General features: G+C 39.6%; 1 protein-coding gene across 1 annotated transcript in view; it reads right to left on the reverse strand.

The window, feature by feature from the left end:
• Positions 1-8,589: 8,589 nt before the first annotated feature.
• adamtsl3 (ADAMTS-like 3) overlaps positions 8,590-15,375 on the reverse strand; it is a 573,867-nt gene continuing 567,081 nt past the window's right edge. Inside the window, exons 28-31 of the mRNA XM_048616129.1 lie at positions 14,354-14,561; positions 11,268-11,377; positions 10,727-10,941; positions 8,590-10,467 (exon numbers count right to left, since the gene is read on the reverse strand). Of these exons, the coding sequence (XP_048472086.1) occupies positions 10,352-10,467; positions 10,727-10,941; positions 11,268-11,377; positions 14,354-14,561 (649 nt within the window). The 3' untranslated portion in view covers positions 8,590-10,351. The remainder of the gene's footprint in view (positions 10,468-10,726; positions 10,942-11,267; positions 11,378-14,353; positions 14,562-15,375) is intronic.

Consider the following 15,375-nt stretch of genomic DNA (forward strand, 5'->3'; position numbering starts at 1 on the left):
TGTGCCCCACAGAGACAGCGCCAATGGAACTGTACCCCACAGAGACAGCACCAATGGAACTGTACCCCACAGAGACAGCGCCAATGGAACTTTACCCCAAATGCAGTACCAAGGGAAGTGCACCCCATAAAGAGAGTGCCAAGGGAACTGTACCCCACAGAGACAGTGCCAAGGGAACTGTACCTCACAGAGACAGTGCCAATGGAACTGTACCCCAAATGCAGTTCCAAGGGAACTGTACCCCACAGAGACAGTGCCAAGGGAACTGTACCCCAGAGAGACAGCGCCAATGGAACTGTGCCCCACAGAGACAGCGCCAATGGAACTGTACCCCACAGAGACAACGCCAATGGAACTTTACCCCAAATACAGTGCCAAGGGAAGTGCATCCCATAAAGACAGTGCCAAGGGAACTGTACCCCACAGAGACAGTGCCAAGGGAACTGTGCCCCACAGAGATAGCGCCAATGGAATTGTACCCCAAGTACAGTGCCAAGGGAAGTGCACCCCATAAAGACAGTGCCAAGGAACTTTAGCGTAAAATCATCAATTTTGGGAAATATGAGTCTAATGTGGCCCAGCCTGAAGGTTGGTTTTTAAAAGCGAACTTCTTTTGTAAAACTATCCAACATGACAGGAAAGCAAGTGAACAAGCTTTGGTGATGATCATTCACCACGGAAATTCTCCCATGGGATACGCACGGGCTCGATTTCTTGTCTGTAAATTGTTGCTCATCTGCCAGACCAAATTTACAGGATGACAAATCACTAAGGCCTGGTAATCTACATCCCAAAGTAATACAGGCAGTGGCTCTGGGACTATTGGATGCACTGGTGTTCATTTTCCAAAATTCTATGGACTCCGGAGCAGTTCCTGCAAATTGGAAGGTGACAAATGTTTCCTCATTATTTAAAAAAGGGAGGGAGAGAAAGAAGAGAATTGCAGACCAGATAGCTTAACTTCAGTAGCAGAGAAAATTCTTAGTCTATTATACAAGATGTAATAACATAATGTTTGTAAAGCATTAATGGAATTGGACAAAGCCAGCATAGCTTTATAAAAGGCAAATCATACTTAACAGAATCAGGTGCCCTGTACACCAGTCAATGAAAGTAGACAGGCAGATGCAGCAAGCAATTAGAAAGGCAAATGGCATAAGGCTGACATTGCAAGCAGGTTGGAGTTCAGAAGTCGGGATGTCTTACTGCAATTGTACAGAACTTTGGTGAGACCACGCCTTCAGTTTTGGTCTCTCTACCTAAGACAGAATATACCGGACTTTGAGGCAACAAAGCAGAGTTCACAAGGTTGGTACCAGTAATAGCAGGGCTGTCCTATGAGATGAGATTTGTTTGACTAGGTCTGGTAATTGATTAAACTCAAAATTCTAATAGGGCTGGACAGACTAGATGCAGGCAGGATGTTTTTCCTGTTTGGGGAGTTTAGAATCAGGGGACACAATCTCAGAATGGGGGTAGGCTGTTTATGAATGAGATCATGAAAGATTTCTTCATTCAAATGGTAGTGGGCCTATAGAATTCTTCACGAGGCTATGGCGGTCAAGTCACTGAATATATTTGAGATTTCTTTTAGGGTTTTAAAGACACCATGAAGCTTTGAGTGAAAGAGGCAGTATGGTAGCCTAGTGGTTAAGCACTGCTGCTTCACATGGCCAGGGACCTCGGTTCAATTCCAGCCTCGGGTAACTGCCTGTGTGGAGTTTTCATATTCTTCCCATGTCTGAATGGGTTTCCTCTGAGTGCTCCTCCTGCAGTCCAAAGATGTGTGGATTAGCCATGTTGTAAGTGAAAACATAGCATTGAAATGGAGAGTAAGCTATGCTCATATTTGAGCATGGCAGAGCAGACCTGATCTTGCTCCTAGCTTCAATGTTAAGCAAACTTTTCATTCTGCCTTCTTCAACACACCAAAAAACACAAAATTCAGCACCTTGAGAGAAGCAGTGTCCGTGGATCAGCTGAAAGGTCCACCCCTGGCTTAAAGAGTGGGAGGAGGACAGGCCAAGACAGGATTCCACCCAAATTCTCAGGCCTTTTACAGTATTCATATAGCCTACATAGCAGGATCTGTAGATTTTAAGCATCCAAATGTCTTTGACGAGTAGAAATACTTCCATGTTTTATAATCTTACTTTGAAGTATTGCAATGGAGTTTTCAAATATCATTAGACAATGAATTGATTTTTGCTTTACTTTTGTGTCTCCTCCAGCCCACAACTCCATCTCTCATCAAATTCGGGGCTCTGAGGGAAGTCTGATATTAAATTGCTCCACAATTAGTGGCTGTGTTTTCAGCTTCCTAGGTCCTAAAGATCTGGAGTTCCCTCCTGAAACCCCTCTGCTTCTCTACTTCACTTTCCTCCTCTAAGTCAGTCTCTAAAACTTAGCCCTTTGACTAAACATTTATCTCCTTGTGTTTCTTGGTGTCGTATTTTGTCTTTCATGTAAGCACACTGGAATGTTTTATTATATTAAAATGGCTATAATTCATTGTCTGTTGGGAGCTGAATCAAAAACCACTTCTTTTCTGACCTTAAGTTACAGCAAATTGCATTACCGTAAACTTCTCAATCTATCAGTTGGCCTTGGTTGGGTAGATAGTGGTATGGCGAAAATGTTGCTGGACCAGAGGCTCCGGGGGAATGCCTTGAGAACATGGATTTAAATACCACCAAGGCAATTGGTAGAATTTTGTACTGCAGAATTATTAATTGAATTTTAGTAGAATCACTCATAAAGATGCTGTTAAAATCTAACTGGGTTCACAAACGTCCTTTAGTGAAGGAAATTTGCTATCTTTACCTTGTCTTGCCTACATGAAACTCTAGAAAATGTGCATTAAATGTTGGCAAAAATGTTGGCACATCCCACGAAAGAAGAATATCTAGCATTATCAGCTCTGATGGGATGTGTTCTTGGAAGTAGCATCAAAATCTCCTGCCATCAGTCACCCCACTGTGTTCATGTTCCATTTCAAGATAATTCAAACAGACATTTTGTAATGATTCATGATTGACAAACTGCTGTTTCTTACTCATATTTCCAATATTTTTTATAATTAATAACTGGAAGCTTTCAAATTGCCCTATTGATCCTCCCAGATCGAGTTCCCTTTCCTGAAATTCTTCACCATTGCAAAGCCCAGCGCAGACTATTGCCAACCCCATCCTGGGATTAGATGGGAAGGACGAGTGACAGAATGGGCTTCAGGTGGTAAAATCACCCATCAGATCCAAAAAAAGTGACGTTCATATGAGTAGAGATGGTCAAGGGGAATAAACCAACATTTTGATGACTCCGTGTCATGTGGGGAAAAGGCCAGAGAGAACTGGAAGCATTCAATGAAATCTTTATTGTAAATTCCCCATGTCACTTTATTCTCAGATTCAATGTCCTAGAAGTATAGATTTGATCGCTAGAAAATCTCAGACAGCTTTCAGTCTCAAAAAGTAGAAGAAAGCCCTAAAATGTTACTTTCTAATTCTCCCCACAAGGCCATTTGAAGGAAAACAAAATGTAAACTTTCTCACCGTGCAGTAGCAACATTACTTTGGGTATTTCTTGGTGCTGTATTGAATAATGAAAGGAAATCCCAATTTCCCCATTTGGGGCAGACTTTTCTCTCACCTTACAAGGAAATGTTGAGCCTCTTTTATCTGAAGTAATAGCTGCCAGCATAGTCTTGACGCAATAATGACAATTAATTGTGAAGCTAGTTATTTTCTGAATGGTGCACACAGTGATCATACTGATAACCAACAGGAGTCATGTTTAACTCATTTACACCAAAGTGAAAGTGAAAGTGACAACATAGGGTTCTTGTTGGGCAGTGATAGTGTCTCTACCTCTAAGCCAGGAAGCCTAGGCTCAAGTCCCATCTCCTCCAGAGGTGCGTAATAACATCTCTGAACAGGTTGATTAAAAAATATCTGAAAGTGGTAATGTCCATGAAGTTGGTTGAGGCATGGCTCACCAATGACAAATGCACCAATCTACTGATATAGAATAATATCTACCAAAAAGAATTCTTCAGAAAGCTGAAAACAATACCACGCATTAAAAGATGTGTGAACAATGTGTACCTTGTCTGATGGAATAAAAATTCATCGTTGAGAATAACATTTTCAAAATTCAACAGAAATAGATATTTGTGGTTAAAAGTTCAATTTTATTAAACTGCAGTAAAAAATCATCACACAACAAATCTGGATTACATACACAGCACAAATATTGTTTTCATGATTATATATTTGCAATACAATGTGGGTTTACTGTAATTCTTTAAGCTGAGGCAAGTTTAACAAAATATATGGATATTGTCTCTGGCATTACAACTAATTGTAAGGGGTTGTACAATGTTGGATAATTTAGACACAAACCTCCAAAGTTGCTCCATGTTATTAGCAGGGGTGTCCAAACATCTCACCATTTATACAGTGGAGATTTGAAGCCACAAATTTGAGTCCACTAGGAGGCACTGGTTTAAAATTAGAGGCTTCCATTTTACTACACATATGAGGGACAATCCTTTTTCTTTAAGAGGTTCATGTGAAATTGAAACTCTCTGCATCTGAAGACAGCGGACGTGGAGCGACATTTTAAGGCAGAGGTGTACAGATTCTTGTTACACAAAAAAAGTTATCGGGATAAATGGGAATGTGGAAACTGAAATGCAATCAGATCAGACATGATTGTACTGAACGATGGAACAGGCTCGATGGACCAGATGGTCTATTTTGGCTCCTATTTTATATGTTTGCACATAAAATAACCAGACAGCTTGCATCGATATAGTGCCTTTGAAGTGGAAAGATGATTTATAGAGGTGTAGCAAAAACAAGACGGACAAAGAAAGGTTCTTAACACAAGGAAGAACAATTTAAATGTGAGGTGTGCAGCACCAGGAATCAATGAACAGCACCAGGTTATTTGCAGATGTCTCAAGAGCGCAGACTGTCAGATAGTGGTGTTCCGATTCAGAATAGTTCCATTTCGCGATCTAACCATTTTCAAATCCCCAGGACCACAGAATTCTAACCAAATAAACTTACAAATAAGAAACTTAAGTGCAAATAGGACTGACTCATCTAGTCTTTGCAGGCCTGTTTTCCAATATAGTTTGGACACCCCTACATTATAGCGCAACTGTAAGCAAACAGGCATGAAGCCTGATCGTGGGATATGCAACATGCATTTCTATGTCTGAAGAAGAAGGAAGTAACTTAGACAAAGTTGGCAAGTGCTTGATGAAGCTATTAGCATTTTAAGTATAAATAGAAAGTGAAAAGCAATTCAAAACCAAAGTTTGGTAGTAAAAAATAAAAGTCCCAAAAAAAAATATTCTTTATGACACACAATATACAGCATTTAGTATTGCACTTGACAGGAAATAAATATGTACAAGTAAATATGTTACAATTATTCTTCCTTAATTTACGCACAACCTTTTGCAAAAGGCGAAGACCCATTAATGATCAGAGAATGTAAAATTAGAGGATATCCCCCAGGTACCTAGTATCATATTTATGGAAAAGACCAACTTAAAACAGCTGTATACAGGAACAGAGTTGGAGCACTCATCAATGCAGAACTGTATGTGAACAGACAATAAATGTTTTCCACCACCTATAATACTGTTAAGATCAACATAAAGATATGTTATTGCTGAACACATACTTTAATTTTTTGTCATGCTGTTACAGGAATCTTTTAGTACTGACATTCTAATTTACCATAAATGTCTAAATTAACACCCTGTGTGATTACCTTGTAACCGTGCATTTACTACATACTAATGTAAATCCCTTTTTATATATTTCCTCCACACTTATCCAGATTTTACATTATTTTAGTAATTAGTAACAAAATCGCAAATTGTATAAAACTATTCTAGAATATTGTGTTAATTACTGCTTTATAAATTGGAAAATCCAGATATGGGCTTATGCTTCAAATTCTGCAAGACTCAGAAATTCCTTCCTGATATCATGGTTTTGCAGCATTCATGATAGCGAATGCTCTATGATACTAAAACCTATACAGAGGTCTTCAAGGCTGAATAATTACATTAGGAAACATGAATTTAGCAACATTTTCTCTGCTACATTACTTAAAACTTTCCATTCCACACTTGACTCAATGGAGGACAAAAATAAATATTCTGTCATCTTTATTGTAGCCAGAGTATGCATTTTAATAAAGCCCCAACAGCTGCACATGAGCCGTACATGAAGCAATACTTAGGGCTTAAATTAAGGAGCATATAGTTGTGGTATATAATTAATGATACTAACGTACTTGAGTATTTCAGCTCTATATTGTGCACAGTGACAAAGCATCGGTGCACCAATATGTGCTAAAGAGATCAGAGGAGATAGGAATCTGTTTCTTTAGACAGCAAGTATCCGCACATTCAAATAAAAACAAAATGCTGTGGATTTTGGAAAACTGAAATAAAAACAGAAAATGGAGAAACTGAGCAGGTTTGGCAGCATTTGTGGAAACAGACTTAATGTTTTGAGTCCAGAGAATGTCTCTTCTTTGGAACTGGTTCTGAAGAAGAGTTCTATTTGGCTCATAACATTACCTCTACTTCTCTCTTCAGACATGCTGTCAGACCTGCTGAGTTTCTCTAGTGCTTTCCGTAAGTATCTGAGCATTGCTGGGTGGCGGCGGCAGGATGACAGATGAGGGGTGAAACTCCAAAAATTAATATGAAAGACCAAACAGTACCAGAACATTTGAAAAGAAAAACAAAATACTGTGGATGCTGGAAATCTGAAATAAAAACAGAATGCTGAAGAAACTCAGCCAGTCTGACGCATCTGTAGAGATGGAAATGGAGTTACAATTTTATGAATTCATCACAAAATCATGTTGGACCTTCATTTCACTTTTGGGAATTGTCCTGGAATAAGAAAGCTTCTGACAACAAGAGATGAAAATACCTGAAAATTGGGATATGGAAAGTGAAAAAGTTACAGACTGTGCTAACATATTGCAAATAACACTAAGGTTTTGGAGTAGATTTGTAGCTCGGGTTGTGAATGTTGTGATTGGTTGGCTCGCCAAGTTGGTTCGCTGTTCCACAGACTTTTCATTACCCTGCTGGGTAACATCATCAGTGCAGCCTCCGATGAAGCGCTGTTGTGTTTTCCCGCCTGTTATTTAAACTCTGGAGTCCGTTGAGCTCGATTACCTCACTTCCGGTTTTCCTTCACAATGGAGCGTATATGGGGTCTAGCTCTATGAGTTTATTGATGGCTTTCTTAGTGGAGTACCACGCTTCTAGGAATTCCCGTGTTTATCTCTGCGGTGTTGTCCCAATCGAACTGGTGGTTCTCCTTATCCATGTGGATGGAGATGAGTGAGTATTGGTCATGTCTTTTTGTTGCCAGTTGATGTTCGTATACCCTTGTAGTTAATTTCCTTCCTGTTTGTCCAATGTAATGTTTGTCGCTGTCTCTGCAGGGAATCTTGTATATGACATCGGTCCTGTCCATAGTAGGTAGTGGGTCTTTGGTTTGGGTGAGCAGTTGGTGTAGGGTTGATGTGGGTCTGTGAGCTACTCTGATGCCCAGTGGTCGTAGGAGCCTTGTGGTCAGTTGAGACGTGTTCCTGATGTAAGGTAGCGTGGTGAGTGTGTCGGGGCGTGTAGTATCTTCCTGGTGTCGTTCGTGTAATAGGCATCTTCTGACCCAGTTTTTCAGGTATCCATTGTCTTTGAATGGATACGAATTGTCTTTGAAACTACACCAAAAGAAGAAGATACGAATTGTCTTTGAAACTACACCAAAAGAAGAAGATACGAATTGTCTTTGAAACTACACCAAAAGAAGAATTGTCTTTGAAACTACACCAAAAGGAGAATTGTCTTTGAAACTACACCAAGAGTACCTTTTTCAGGTATTCAAAGACAACGGATACCCAAAAAACTGGGTCAGAAGATGCCTATAACACAAACGACACCAGGAAGATACTACACGCCCCGACACACTCACCAAGCTACCTTACATCAGGAACACATCTCAACTGACCACAAGATTCCTACGACCACTGGGCATCAGAGTAGCACACAGAGCCACATCAACCCTACGACAACTGCTCACCCGAACCAAAGACCCACTACCCACTATGGACAGGACTAATGTCATATACAAGATTCCCTGCAGAGACTGTGACAAACATTATATCAGACAGACAGGAAGGAAATTAACCACAAGGGTACACAAACATCAACTGGCAACAAAAAGACATGACCAATACTCACTCATCTCCATCCACATGGATAAGGAAAACCACCAATTCGGGACAACACCAGGATCCTGGGACAGGTAAAGCAGAGATAAGCATGGGAATTTCTAGAAGCCTGGTACTCCACTAAGAAAGCCATCAATAAACATATAGAACTAGACCCCACATACACTCCATTGCGAAGGAAAACTTGAAGTGAGGTAATTGAGCTCAACGGACACCAGAGTTTAAATAACAGGCAGGAAAACACAACAGCACTTCATCAGAGGCTGCACTGATAATGTTACCCAGCAGGGTAGTGAAACGCCTGATGGAACAATGAACCAGCTCGATGAGCCAACCGACCGCAAAAAAACACTGTGATTTGAGCTTTTTTGAGAGTTCATCACTCATGCTGTTGCCAAAAACTATTTTTAGCAATACTTGAAGGACAAATGGTTAAGGTGTGTAAAAGAAATTCCATATATTTAAAATGGTAATTTACAATGAGTTAATAAGAAATTTCAGTTGCTTTTTCAGGTGATTCCTGAATTTTATCTCTAAAACGTAGAGAATCTGAAGTGTCTGAGAACAATGAATTCAATTATGTTAGTCACTTCTTCAGAATACTGCATTTTGTAGTTACTATTTGGAGCTTAGAATGAATGAATCATTGTATTGTAACTTTTTATATGTGTATACTCATCATAAATATTCTATTGCGAAACTGTCAGAAATACAGTGTACAGCTTGCCCTTCTAGTGATGAGAATCATTTTCTGCATGTGCTTTTTATAATGAACTGCCATAAAAAAATTCCCACACACTGATTCTAACCTGTTTTAGCCCTGGGAATTATATGTATTACATATCTGTGCAAAGCGGAGGCCTCAAGTCTCTACAGCAATATTAGGTTAACAGCAAAAGGTCAACCATTAGCAGTATATCTGAAAGTGGTTGAGACTCTCCAGAGGCAGGGAGGTTTTTGCATTTTTTGAATATTTCCTTCTATATATGAAGTGCAATGTAAAATGAACTCGTGTTACTAATTACATATTACAACTAGCCATCATTAAATATTTTATTAATGGCCTTTTCCTACTTTTCCATCAAAGGAGCATTTTGAGACACGAATGCATAAAACTAGAAAAAGTACCATATCATAACTTAGTCACCGCAGCTGGAGATACCATCCAGGTAACCAGGTCTGCATTGAGAATAGAATACTGCAGTCAAACAGGGACACTCAGTGAGGTCAGCCTTTATGCTCCAAGCATGCAATATCTGTAGCTGACTGTGATATTTCTTTACAATGATACTGTAAATTCAATGCTTTCATTGTGAGGAAAATGCATTCTTAAAGGGGCAAAGGATGGATAAACCTCTAACGTTGTAAGTCAATTCTCTAACTGTGTTTTAACTGTATTTCCAACAAATGGGGAATTCCTGCTGGGAAGACAGTTTTCTCAATTTCCTCTAATGTTCAAACAGACACAAATTCCCTAGTGATCCGAGCATCTACAAGTTAAAAGCCTAAACGATGTATTTCTCTCTAAGTACCTGAACTGCAAATAAAAAACTGTAACGTCTGACGTGAATTAGAAATAGGTTACAGTAATTTAAAGGGATTAACACTGATTAGTAACTCACTTGATTTGAAAGCTTTCCCTGACTTGCACTGTAAAGATGCAAAACTTCAGTACACTGAGACATTCAGAGAAAGTTCTGGCTCCAAGTGGAAGAAAATAATTCCCATATCAACTTCTGTGATGTAACATAAACAGATAGCTCATAACTTGGGAGAAAAACATAGTCAGTAAAGCACAACAAATCCATATTAGATTGAAAAGCAGAACTGTTGAGTAGCTCTTGCTTTAAGAATCAGCCAGTACAAATTTGACTAATATAACAAATATTAAGGAAACCTTTTGTGAATTTCTGTATATACAAGCAGATTTACAACAACATTAAAAATATCCTTCTAGTTCAACTTGCATCATGTTCAACTGCAGTCAGTTCTCCAACACGAAGTTCTGTATAAATTGCTTCACAGTCCATGATAGATTGATTATAATCCATTGGAGGGTTGCTTACATTATTTAAAGCATTCTGCAGGATTCGCAGCATCTCTGCTTGTAGGTGTTCAGATGGCACAGCCTCAGTCGTTTGACTAGTGCACAGTAGCGTGTTGTATCCATACATCCTCCTTCCGAAGCTGAAAGCAACATATCCAAAACTAAATATTACCGCAGTGAAGAGAAGAAACATGATTTGCTTTCTCATTTCCCACAATTTTATCACCCAAGAAACTTAGAATGTGATCCCAACAAATTTGTACCCCATTCTATTCAATACTGAAATAGATGAAGAGCTGCTGGTTTAAAATTGAGGTCTTCCTGCTCAATGCTTGAAGTTAAACTTTACTGCATGAAATAGTTTTTATTTTGTTGTTAAGCAGGTAGAAGTGTACTCACTGTCACAAGAGGTTAGATTGCAACGTTGCCATGTGGTTGGTCGCTTCTTCCATCCACAATACTGATCAGCTACAGTCTCATTATTTCTCTTGTGAATACAAGCGACACGGCGAGACTGGAAACCAATTCCACACGTTGCTGCACACTGTCTCCATGGCCCTGTTCTCCACTCCACATTACATTTACTTGATTTACATCTCCTGGCAGAGGCAGGCCTGTGGATAGCAACACATTATTACTAATGATTGGGGCAGGAATGGGCAGACAGTTGGGATCCTTTGAGAAGGTGAGTGGAACCGTCTGCAGGATGTGAAGAATTTGGGAGATAACCTCACTGTCAATGCTGCTGTTTGTTTGCTGTGATCAGTGATATTGCAAAACTCACTTTAAACAAACCTCCCGTTACTATTTCAAATACTTCCAATGATTTAAAATTAGGGAAATCATCACCATTCATAAATAGTTTTCAATAACCTTGCCACATAAATGGTAGGGTCACAAATGTCAACAATGAAACTGTTTTCTCTCAGGTGCTTAGTACCTTTTGATTTTGTCACAGGTGATTTCTGTGGCTGAAGTTCCATTCGTATACTGACATACAATTTGACGGTGCTGTACTGCAACATTTTGACCCACGCAGCGACCAGAGCACTGTCAAACAAAACAAAAGTGTTTATTGCTAGTGGTATTGAAAACGTTATGTGCTGAAAGAATGTGGGTTTTGACAGAATAATGGGATTTATTAATAACTTTATTAGCAGCAATAAATATACTGATCCACAGAGTTTGTGACCTGTTAACTTAGCAATACCAAGCTAAAACCTACAACATTGTTGTGCTCACGCTTACTCACTTATTCAGTCATCATAAAACAGGGGCCTAGGTTATATCAGGGGCTAACAACAATCTCTAGCATTATGGCATCTTTGATCCAATAAACTGTCTAAAGGTGCTTCAATCAAAAAAGATGACCACAAAAAAGGCGGAGGGTACCCTCCTTCATCATTGAACTAAAACAGGTATGGACTTCATGGTGTCTTTTTGACAATCTGTCATAATTGGAATCACTCACTTTACATTTTCCAGAGATCCATTCTCTTTTTTTCTTGCTTGCTCTCCTTGTGGTGTACTTGTTATTCGTTCCATTGAACTTACAGCAAGGCCGTAAAACCTTCGGGTTACCTTAAGGTGAAATATCTTTGCAAACCTCAGTTTAATGCAATGCCATGAGAATACATATCTTACAGCAACTGAATGTCTGAGACCCAAGAGAACAGTTGCTTAAAAAAAGTGCAAAGATACTGCTTAAATGTTATTTGTGCAGATAAACTTTTTTATAAGCTGTTCGCTGTACTTGGCTTAAACCTCCAGTAAAATGCAATATGTAACATTTGGCAGACTCACTCCTGTTTTCCCATGACATCAAGGAATTAAATGCAGTAAGGTGTTAAGCAAAGTAACCAGTATCAAGTGTTCTGACGCAGAATTCTGTCAATTACCAATAACTTAATGCCCACTGATTTACACTTTGCTGATCAAATGTCAACTGCAGGGGAGTTGCACAACATACTAAGTGCATGAATGACGTACTGCACAGCAACAAGATTAAATGGTTGGTGTCACTTGATGCCATCAGAAGATCATGTTTAATTTTTGATACATAAACCGGAGAAAAACTCCCCCTTTGACAATGTTATTTTTTGTAGCTATGAAATCATGGATTATGAATATAAACAGATTAGGGTTTATACATTAACATCATTGACAAGCCAATTGCTGTATTTAGAAACTCACATCGCGGTATTCAGCAAAATGAAGACCGGAGGTGACACCTAATCTAACACCATATCAACAATATCCCAAGGGAGACGTACTGTTTGTCTCTCATACCAATAATTTAACATCCGATACCTTAGCCAACAGCTACGTACTTTCAGCAAAATAATGGTCCAACTTATTTCCTTCTTTTACATATTTTAAAACCCTACTGAATGCTTGTATTTTGGTTCAGCACCTTCCAAACCCATGACCAAGAACAATGGCAGTATATTCATGGAAAGTCACCACTTCACGTTCCCCTCCAAAACACACATTATCCAGACAGGTTTATAGCCCATTCCTACTAAGGGTGTTCTTATACCACAAGAGGTGGGTACCCACCATTTTGTCAAGGGCAATTAGGGATGGCAATAAACACTAATGAATAAATTTAAAATAAAGAGAGAAAGTAGCATTGTCATTGGCTAATGGTTACTTTAAACATTAAATTAACCAGGTCTTCTCAGACTTAGGTAGGCAATATTTTTGACTTTGGTTGACTGATAATATTGGCTCAGCTGCCATTGGGAGAGAATCTATGTCACCTTGTTACATACATCGCTGCCCAAAGGCACAATTACAACCAGAGATGATTAGTCCATACTGGACCAAACGCAATAACAAATGGTGGGCAAATGGTCACACCATCAATACCATGATGGAGTAAATTTCCAACATTACTGCCTCGCAGTTTGCATGGCCTGCATGGAGCAGAGAGGCAAAAACACGTCAGAGGGACTTGAAAGTCAGTAATAGAATCTGGCGGCGGCACAGTGAGTCAGTGGTTAGCACTGCTGCCTCACAGAGCCGGGGACCCGGGTTCGATTCCGCCCTTGGGCAACTGTCAGTGTGGAGTTTGCACATTCTCCCTGTGTCCGCGTGGGTTTGGGTGCTCCGGTTTCCTCTCACTATCCAAAGATGTGCAGGCTAGGTGGATTGGCCATGCTAAATTGCCCGTAGTGTTCATGGATGTGTGGATTAGGTGGGATGCTCCGAGGGTCGGTGTGGACTTGTTGGGCTGAAGGGCCTTTTTCCACACTGTAGGGATTCCATGATAAAAAAGAATCCGCTTGATTCTCCCTTCAATTACATTAATGCACTAGTTAGGTTCTGCAACAGGTATAATATCTTCCCCACTTGATAATTTCCTGTAAACTGCTCTTAGGCTGTCTACTGCCCAGATGGTAAAGACAAAGATTGAAATGTGCCACAGAATCCCTACACTGTGGATGCAGGCCATTCGGCCCAATGAGTCCACATCAATCCTCTGAAGAGCTTCTCACACAGACCTAATCCCCTACCGTATCCCCGTAGCCCAGCATATCCTATGGCTAATCCACCTAACCTGAATACCTTTGGACTGTGGGAGGAAACGGGAGAACCTTGCGCAGACATGGAGAGAATGTACAAACTCCACACAGATGATTTATTCGTAATTGGTCACCTGCTGGGAGGGAATGGGGTTACAAACCTGCAATTCCAAGAAAAGTGATATAGGAAATATGACCCAAATGCCTTGTACCTGACCAAGATTTGTTTTGCTTGGTTTAGTTATATCATTAAAACTATATTTTAAAAAATCCCTGTGGCTTGCAGTTCTGCTATTTTTCACTGAATGGTAAGTCATTTGAGTAAAATTCTTAGGAGAGTTTTGTACAAGAGGGGTCAGTAGGAATTCCACACAAGAGCTTTCACAAGCATGCTCATAATATGGCCTCAGCAAAATTTCAAACTCTTTCATTCTTCATCATGATCATCATTCATATCGAAAAGAACCAAATAATTCTTAGCAGAGATCTGTATCATTACCTGTCCCCACGCTGGACCGTTCCACCTTGCGCAAGGCTGTAATAAGCAATCCTCTACTTCAGCAGGCTGTTCTCTGCTGTCTGCACAATACACAGGAGGTAATGTTCTTACTGTTCCAGTGGCTGTTAGCTGATCACATGTCACTCTGCGCTGGCGAATTCCTTTCCCGCAGGAGACTGAACACTCTGACAATGACATCACAACCCACCTAGAGATACACAAATTAGCTTAATAAAAAGGCAATTTTTAGTATTATGAAATGATTCGAGTTAATGCAAAATAATTTCTTAGTGATGACAAAAAAAAGGCTAAGTAAGGCAGAGTGAATTTTGCTAACATGCTTAATAGAGTTAAACATTCACTTGGGGCTATTTTTGTTGAACTTGTAAGTATTCATTGTGTTTACAAAGTTGTTAACTTGTTATCAAAAATGGCAGTTGGGAATGCATAATAAATGCTGAAGAAAGAGCTAGGGATAGTGCTCACTCGAATTAAAATACCATCTGCAGTGACAAGATCATATTCTTCAGAGTCAGTAAATCAAAATCCCATATTTTCACTCCCTGCAACTTCAAAACCTCCTGCACAAAATTGTCATGGTGACAGTTTGAAGGCTGAACGCAGCATGTGGACATTAGGTAAAATGCTGATGGATACAACATCTTTTGTCTATGGGTTGTGTTGCTCATTTTCATGAGATGCTTGGACTGTACCATGGCTCTGCTTTTTATCCTAACACCCAATCTCCAATATGGTCATCATCAAAAATGTTATCACGAGTACGTTGACTTAATTATAACTCAATTATTTTGAATGAACCAATATTGCTAATTTCATTACGCTTATGTTAAATGGCAGCAACAATGCTGGTGATTAATTTTGTTAAACAAATGCTTAATGTTGCAACAATTCCAACTTGCACTAGATAGTCCTTCCATTAAGTCCCTTTGTTTGATCAGCCAATGCCTTGTACCCTGTTCCCTACCACACTACACCTATAATTGTAAAGGATCGAACAACAT

This window comes from Rhincodon typus, chromosome 33 (genome assembly GCF_021869965.1).
Source record: "Rhincodon typus isolate 14 chromosome 33, sRhiTyp1.1, whole genome shotgun sequence".
Lineage (NCBI taxonomy): Eukaryota > Metazoa > Chordata > Chondrichthyes > Orectolobiformes > Rhincodontidae > Rhincodon > Rhincodon typus.